The sequence below is a fragment of the Lampetra fluviatilis genome, chromosome 31 (assembly GCF_964198595.1).
Source record: "Lampetra fluviatilis chromosome 31, kcLamFluv1.1, whole genome shotgun sequence".
Taxonomy (NCBI): domain Eukaryota; kingdom Metazoa; phylum Chordata; class Hyperoartia; order Petromyzontiformes; family Petromyzontidae; genus Lampetra; species Lampetra fluviatilis.
The window spans coordinates 1,621,188-1,629,664 of record NC_136305.1 but is presented as its reverse complement, the minus strand read 5'-3'; the positions used below and the strand labels follow the sequence as shown (position 1 = coordinate 1,629,664).

The 8,477-nt window shown below is 53.0% G+C and overlaps 1 protein-coding gene across 5 annotated transcripts; it reads left to right on the top strand.

The window, feature by feature from the left end:
• The first annotated feature begins 885 nt into the window (after positions 1-885).
• Positions 886-8,252, top strand: SCRN3 (secernin 3). Of its 5 annotated transcripts, none has more exons than XM_078870829.1 (8): positions 886-914; positions 1,944-2,139; positions 2,722-2,903; positions 3,346-3,545; positions 3,929-4,129; positions 4,303-4,465; positions 6,136-6,319; positions 6,897-8,252. In XM_078870829.1, exons 2-8 carry the CDS (start codon positions 1,957-1,959, stop codon positions 7,053-7,055), a joined length of 1,272 nt encoding a protein of 423 aa, XP_078726955.1. In that variant the 5' UTR covers positions 886-914; positions 1,944-1,956; the 3' UTR covers positions 7,056-8,252. The 5 variants fall into 5 exon arrangements, with proteins under 5 accessions (XP_078726955.1, XP_078726957.1, XP_078726956.1 ...); XM_078870831.1 differs by lacking the exon at positions 886-914 and adding an exon at positions 919-935; XM_078870830.1 differs by lacking the exon at positions 886-914 and adding an exon at positions 1,053-1,284.
• Positions 8,253-8,477: the final 225 nt, after the last annotated feature.

The following is an 8,477-nucleotide window of genomic DNA, read 5'->3' as shown; positions in this document are numbered from 1 at the left end:
ATTAAACCGTGGTCTTAAGTGTAGTGAGTTCACAGTCTCAGTCCAGTCACCAATCACTCCACAAATAAACCATGCCATTACATTTGGCTGAATATCAGCTCTTCAGGAGTTGAAGTATCTGGTTGTCATGCGATGAACATTACTCTCTGTAACGGGGAGGGTGGGAAAGTGCTGCCCTCTTCTGCGTGTGCACCTCAAAGTCATTTGAAGACCAATCGTAGCTCTGTGGTTTCCACTTCCACGGATCTTTCTCAAACATCGAAGGGTCGCACTGCTATGCCAAAGCTCGGAATAGACTCGTCGTTTCACCACACGGAGGTGAAGAAAACATTGACCTGATAAGACATACCCAGTTGTGTAACCGCGTTTTTAAATGTAATTACAATAATTACAATCGTTGTCGTTATATTTAACAAGGCTGGCGCGGCGAGGCCTGGTCCAACACAGGCCTGTCCTAGCCGCTGGGACCCGCCTCTCCATCTCACCCGTTTGATGTTTTCCTTCGACGCAGGATGGAAATCCTTTTTACACATGAAGTTAGCGAACGACTTCCCCATGGCGAAAACGTAATTTAGCCCGAGGAAAAAGAACGAGAGAGATAAAAAAAACAAATGAGAAACTACAAAAATCAACAAAACATCGCGACCACAAGCGAGAGAAGCCTTCAACTTTGACCCTTCGCGCGAGACGATGACGTCACGTCCGTCACGGCCACGCGTTTTTATTTTACGATTAAATAAAACAAAAACATTTTTTAAAATTCTAATGCAGCGAGTGACCGTCACGCGCATAACTTAAACATAATGCGGCGAAGTGGATAATTTTTGTTGTTGTGACAAAAAAAAATTCGTTTCATTTATTTTTAAAGGGGGGGATAGGGGAGGGGGCGGGGTCACGTGACGCGCCGTCTCCAGGTACCTTACCCAACCCACCGCGTGCGCTCGCTAACAGCGATAACAACACTCCACTACAATTACACACTCCTCTACACTCACACACTCCTCTACAATTACACACTCCTCTACACTCACACACTCCTCTACACTCACACCAGCCTCATCTTTACGCCTGCTCTAACGAGCAAGCTCTGTAGGCTGTGCTACATTTATATATATTTTACACACACAGCCGCGTGCGTGTTGACAGGCGTGCGCCACCTTCGACTCCGCAGAGCGCAGCAGCAGCGTCTGGCGATCGCCTCCCTCGCCTAGAGCCCCCCCCCCCACTCGAGCGAGCACTCCAAGGGCCTCGTCCAGCTCTGAGCACGCTAGGCCGGACGCCGTGGCAAGAGGCACCCGCGAACAACAGCGCCCTCCCCCCATCGTGTCTGCTCTCAATGCTTCTAGATAAGAGGGGGGGGAGGCTTCGTGACGCACCGCGTCTTCGAGAGCGCACGCCGCGCGTAACGTGTCCGCAAGGAGATGGAGCGGTGAGATCGGCTGGTGGTGCAGGTGGTGCTGCACGTGGATCGTCAATAATGGCTGCTGCGGATGTTAGGCCTTCATCCAGCAGTGGATCGAGGACGGATGACGGGCGGCCAGATTGGACTGCAATGTGGCGTCTCCACGGGTGGGCTCGGGGTTGTAAAATTAGCCGCGCTAAGTTTAGACGTCGCAAGCCAAGCAGGAGGCAGCCTGTAGGGTGTGGATACTCGTCTGGGCAGCAGAGGGCAGTGTAGCAGCATGATGGATGGATGCGCTTGCTACACTCCCACGTCTCTTGCTCACCAAAATTCCTGACCCGCAGTGACCAGCGTGATGAAGTATGATCAAACAACCCCCATAACCAACGCGGCATGGGGAGGGGGGGGGGCTATAGTCTAGCAGTGGATTGATACGGGGCTGTATATACCAAGTGCTGTAAGATTTACACGCATTTCAGTCCGTATCCTCCCCGCAAATGTCTGTTTTCTCATCCCACTTGTGTCGTCTTGTGTCGTCCAGCAAGGAAACGACGATGTCGTCCCGAACGGGCAGCCCGGGCAGCCCTCCCAGGTCATGTGACACCTTCGTGGCTTTGCCGCCAGCGACGGCAGGCGGCCACGTGGTCTTCGGCAAGAACTCTGACCGGCCGAGCGACGAGGTGCAGGAAGTGGTGGAGCTGCCCGGAGCCGCTCACCCGCCGGGCACCAAGCTGCAGGCACGGCCCGGAGATCGCGACCTCCCGCACCCTCCCGAGCAGAAGCCAGGGCATGAATAAGCGAGGGATGTCGGCTTGGGCAGCCGCCGTGTGACTGTGAGCACACTGGACAATCCAGAGACCCCCCCCCACCCACCCCGATGGTTCGTTAAAGTTAAAAAAAGTTTCTAAATAACCCGATTCAAGAGCCGAATGGCTCACAGGGCTATACCAAATAAATGAAACTGAAACCCCCCCCCGCCCTCCTCTGTCCACTGGGCAGTATGAATGAATGGGTACAGCACATGTGATAGGTCGCATATGGTGGGGTAAACTGTGTGTATTTCCACATTTAAGACATCTGGCCAAATACCCTCCAGTGGGGCTCTCTAGAGCTGCCCCTCGAGTGCAGAGCTGCACCTTGACCTTTTAACCTATAGCCTGCAGCAGCAACATCGGAGTCGTAGCATTCACCTACCCTGTAGAGGTTGCCTGTTGCTTATGCTTCACATTCCAAAGTCGGGAACGCATTCCGAGTGTAAACGTACAAGCTGGCCTGTTGTGACGAGGGCGGCGGTTGTGTGCGTGCCCGTGTCGCGGTAGTGCACCTACATCGAGATCGAGCAGGCGGAGCGCACGCTCCCCGTGGTGCTGAGCAAGCCGGCGTGGATGTGGGGCGCCGAGATGGGCGCCAACGACCGCGGGGTGTGCGTGGGCAACGAGGCCGTGTGGACCAACGAGCCCATCGACGACAAGGAGGCACTCCTGGGCATGGACTTAGTGCGGTGCGTGTGTGCGGTGCGTGTGTGCGGTGCGCGTGTGCGGTGCGCGTGTGCTGTGCGCGTGTGCTGTGCGCGTGTGCGGTGCGCGTGTGCTGTGCGGATTAGTGCATGCACACGCACGAGTGTTGTGAGCAAGTCTTATATTGTGCGTGTGTTGAACTGCTTTGGCACCGCACGCAGCCAACCGTGCTAATCGGAGGGTGTCGTGCAGTGCGTATGCTGCGTGAGGTTATTGTGTGTGCGTGTGACCAAACAATCCGATTGCGCCCGACGTCGAAAGCTTAGCTTCGGAGTGGAACCTGGAAAACGCTCGGATGGGCGATCACACGACGATGGGGCACGTGACTGCTGAGTGATGGCGGTGACATGACTGCGGTACGGTGGCGTGACGGCACAATGGTGTGGCTACGTCATTGTGTGACGCTCGCGTGCCGGGCGACTCCAGGCTGGCGCTGGAGCGGGGCGGCACGGCGCGCGAGGCGCTCGACGTGATCACGTCGCTGCTCGCGCGCTATGGCCAGGGCGGGAACTGCATGGAGAGCACGAGCAGCTTCACGTACCACAACAGCTTCCTCATCGCCGACCGCTCCGAGGCCTGGGTGCTGGAAACGGCCGGCGAGTACTGGGCGGCCGAGCAAGTCACAGGTGCGGCACAGAGCACGTACGATGAGCACGGTTGGCTACGTACGGTGCGAAGGAAGTTCAACTTACATGCAGTGAGCCCGGAAATTACCCCAACTCAAGGGTCGGCAACCAAAATTCCAAGAAGTGCCATTTTTTTGTAGAATTCGGTGGAAATCTCTATTCCAAGAGCCGCAATGCACGTGATTACGTTCATACAAACATTACGTCACGAAGCAGCCCTTAAAGAGCCGCACGCGGCTCCGGAACCACAAGTTTGCCGACCCCTGCCCTAACTACACACCTATACCCTGCCCATATCCTTATCTGTAACTCTACTCTTACCCCTAATCGTGAAGCAAGCAGTTAAATTCGTTTGTTTGTTCCGCGTGCCGCGCGGGGCACAGAGGGCACGCGCAACATCTCCAACGGGCTGAGCATCGGCTCGCGCGTATCGCTGGAGCACCCCAAGCTGCGTTCCCACGCGCGCGACGCCGGCTGGTGGGACGGCCGCTCGAGCTTCGGCTTCGCGGGGACCTACGAGGAGGGCGGCGGCAGCGGCGGAGGGCGCTTCTCGGCCGGCAAGCGCCTGCTCGCCAAGCACGCGGGTACGGGCCGCGGTGCGGACGGCGGTGCGGGCGTTGCTAATCCAGGCACGCTCGGCAGCTTAACCAGCGATTTGCAACATTGCCTCCCGGTGGTGCGATGTCCTTTCCGCTGCTCAACCTCTTCCCCTCTAACCCCCCCCCCCCCTACTTTCCCCACCTCCATCAATCACAAGGGTCCCTGTCGGCACAGGACATGATGTCGATCCTGCGTGACAAGGAGAGTGGGATCTGTGCGCAGGGCGCGTTCCTCACGACGGGCAGCATGGTGTCCATCCTCCCGCAGAGCCCCGCCCTGCCCTGCATCCACTTCCTGACCGCCACTCCCGACCCTTCCAGGTCCGTTCTGCCACACAAAGAAATTAAGACGGATACATATAAAAAATAATAATCGTGCGTACGCATTGAATGTGTGCAGTTTTCCAGCATTAGTTTTTCAAACCCCCCCACCGACGTCTTTTAATCAGCGATCATAATCTCCGTGTGCGCAGGAAGCATTGTTTGTAGGCCGCGATGAGACCACTGGGCTCTGCCCAGGAGGGGCACGCCTCGGCCAGCAGGGCTGGGACCCCAAGGTCTTTTAACAGAGGCTTGCGTCGCCAATTTTCCAAAGGGCAAGTCCCCAATAGTCGCCCAACTTTATTTGAAAGTTTATGTTGCATCATCTCCACGAGAGTTATTTCCCACACCGCCACTCCCACCGCTCCAGGTGGAATTTCATCCCGCGTTGGAAAGTGTAAACACATGGTAGAGGTGTCATCCTCAGGTGAAGTCGCTGCCACGATGATTAGATTAAGATGCACCATCATTCGTATTTAATATGGATGTAATAGTTTAGTGCTGTTTTGTGCAAATCTTACCGCATATTCTTCTCTCAATCGCTTTTTAATATGCGATGCGCTCGTGTGAGCCAGCCAAGCTCTGCTAACTCGGCTCAAAGCACGGTGAGGTCACTTGAGATTCCATTTTAAGAAGTGTTACCCTTCGTGTGGGAGGGGAGTTCCAGGTTGCTGGAGAACACAAAGACAAAGATCCCCCCTATAGCCTGAACAGACTTTTGGGGAAAGTGCTGTTAGCGAGCACGTACGAAGGCCGGCGCACCGCACACGAGGTGGTTGGTAACTAGCACCACACTCAGCGGCCTTTGCTGCCAGTGGCGATATTTGCACACTGCACCAGGTACTCATTTGAGGCTGAGTCAATCTGGGAGATGCCCAGAACCGGTTCAGATAATCGTGTTGTCCATGAGCGGGAAACGAACTCAGGTGGCCGGGTTCGTATCGCAGCGCGCTAACTGCTACGCCACACACACATACACGTGTACAAAGGAATAACACACAACGGTCCATACAGAAGCGTCCTTCAACCCACTTGCTGCACTACCACCTCACGGCCGCCTTGCAGCCCATATGTTTGACAAATAGCCGTGCGATCCACCAACCTTTGCCTTTTGAAGCGCTGGATCAGAGGAGTGTGCCACCACACCAGAGTACCCATCGAGAGGGGAAAAAAACATTAAGAAAATATTTGTGGTCATAGGAGGTAGTTCTGTGACATTCACTTCAGAAGCCCAATCTTTAAATCTTGGAGAACAATTACTTGGACACCTTTAAAAATAACGACCGCCCCAAATCCTGCCTAAAGATGGGAAACCCCCTACAAGCCCCACCCATAACCTCCCGTCCAGCCACGTACGTGGGAACAGAGGAAAGGCTTTTTCCCCCCAAATATTTTCGTGATATTCGATTATCAGAAGTTTAACAGATAACCGGAAATGAATTACATAAATAAATCGGATAGCCCAGCTGCAGTTGCACCCGCTCTGCAAGAGGTCCAGTTGGATCATTCATCTCATAACATGAGGGCGAAAGCGCAATCGAGATAAACCTGGGGAAAGATACCGCAAAACCCTAGATTACGTTTAAAGTTCCCTTCGTGTCTGATCTCACTCGGCCTGGGGGGAATTCCACTCGAGGGTATTCGATGCCTCCGGCCTACGTCCCCCGCAGGTCGATCTTCAAGCCGTTTGTGTTCGTCGAGGGGGTGAAGCCCGTCGGCAAGGTGGTTTCGCCGGACCTGGGCGCCGACGACCCGGCGAGGGTGGTGCCGCGCTTCCGCAGCAAACCGGACCGGCGGCACGAGCTGTACCGCGCGCACCAGCAGGCGTGGGAACAAGCCGGCGACAGCGGCACGGTGAGCGGCACGTGCTCACTTCGGGGGGCTCGAACCGTTCACCACTCCCTCCCGCAAATGGTCACAATTCGATTCGGATTACTTTTTGATATTATCCATCTGGTTTCTTCTCCTGTCTTGTTTGTTCAGTTAGCACAAACGTCGGCAACCTGCGTGTCTGGAGCCGCATGCGGCCCTTTAAGGACTGCGGCTTCGTGACCTTCTTTATTAATGACTGCCTCGTTTTCACCACAGTGCATTGTGGCTCTTGAACTATTTAGTTAACCGAATTCGAAAAAAGTGGCATTAAATTGGTTGCTGACCCGAGTTAGCATGAAGGTAAAGTGAGGGTGTACATTTAACACGAAGGCTTTCGCGACCAATATAAAGATTCGAAATAGATTTTTTTAGGGTCGTATCACGCAAGTAAAATGCGTGTGCAGAAATTGTTGCTAAAGACGAAGTTGGTTTTGTCCTGGCAGGGTGCGCCCGTGCCATGTACACGGCACGCATACCCGCGTTGTGTACGCACCACGTGTGCATCCTTGTAGAGTGCACTCATTGCGTGTGCCCGCGCGTCTTGTAAACGGCGGCGTAGGAGCGCGGCGTGCGACTGCTGGAGACGATGATGGGGCTGGAGCGCCAGGGCATCGCCGCCATGGAGGACGTGGCGTCTGGACGTCGTGCGTTTGTGGCGTCCGAGATGGTCGACCTCTTTTACGACTGCGTCGACACGGAAATGAAGTTCTACAAGTGAACGACGCGCACGTACACGCATGCCGCGCCACCAGGAGGCGTGCGCGGTGTGCAACACGAGCGTGTCGGCATCGTGGAATGTAACTTTCATTTGAAGAAATGCCGTTGTGTCTTCAGTAGGGCGCATGCAACAACGTACCGATTTGATTGAAATTGATTCTTACGATCACGATCTGAGCATCGAAACTTGCATGAAAATGATTATTTCCAACTTGTATAAATTATATGCGAATGTGGTGAACAATATCATGCCGAGACAAATTAGAGAATCGTTACGGACAAAATTAGAAAAAAAAAATCCCGATACTCGCAACCATGAATATTCTAAGTTTCAAATCGCCGGGGTTGGGGGATGTGGTGGTTGGTTGCATGCCTCGCGTTTAGGACTGTTAGTTGATCTGCGCTCATGCTTAAAAACTGTTAGAATGGTTACATAAGGAATACTGAAAGAGTTGACAGTTTCAGACAGTGCAATGGTTTGGACTGTTAGTCGAATTTAATACATTTTATTGGATTATGGATGGTGTACTAGACTAATTCAACCAGTTGAATAGTTGAGGTTGAGGCTGCATAATAGATTTACATACATTTCCTCTCATCTCCTTGAGTAGTCCCAAAGGGCATGACGCACTAAATTAAGTTGAGCTATCATCGTCAGAGATTGTTACTGGCAAAGATTGTTCGCAATAATTTTGTTTCCAAAATATCAACAGTTTTCTTCACCGCTTCCGTTCGTGGTGAACTGGAATGGCAATGTCCATTCCAATCACGGACACAGGTCACATGATTGCCCGAGGTTGTGTGCTGTGCAGATCAATCATTGCTCATCTAAAACACACTTTTCAAACTTTTTTTTCATCGTCACCATGCCAGCACCTTGCCAAGTTGCCAACGTCCGCTCACAGTAAATGCGTTGCTGGTGACATTGCCAACCAAACGGTTGCCGTAAAATGACCCTAGTTCCTCATGGCTTTAGGGCTCAAGCATAGTAATGGTTGCCATTTAGTCCGAGTCGGACACACAGGTCAATAAAAAGCACTCTCACGGCGGGTGAAGCCGATCGCCGCGTGCTCTACGTTTCTTTGCACAAGTTGAGTTTGTGTGCCCCTCCTCGCGGCTTCTGGGAGTGTCTGCGAGTTGCTGCTCTTCCCTTGTGCAGCTCAAGCACCTTGAATAAAGCCGCAATCGAAGATCGCGCCGACACTTCCTCGCACGTTTCTTTTTTTAGTGCGACGTACAAACTCGAGACTCCGCGATTACACAGCTTGGTGAACGTTTAAATGTCTGGAGTGCAATATCATACTTGGGTATGGTGTAAACGCTCTTTTAAAGTTCAGAACAGGAAATAAAAACTGTTCGCCTAATTGGTGGCTTTCCCTTTGTGTTTTTAAAGAAACGTTTCAGTAATTTTAATTCTCTCCAG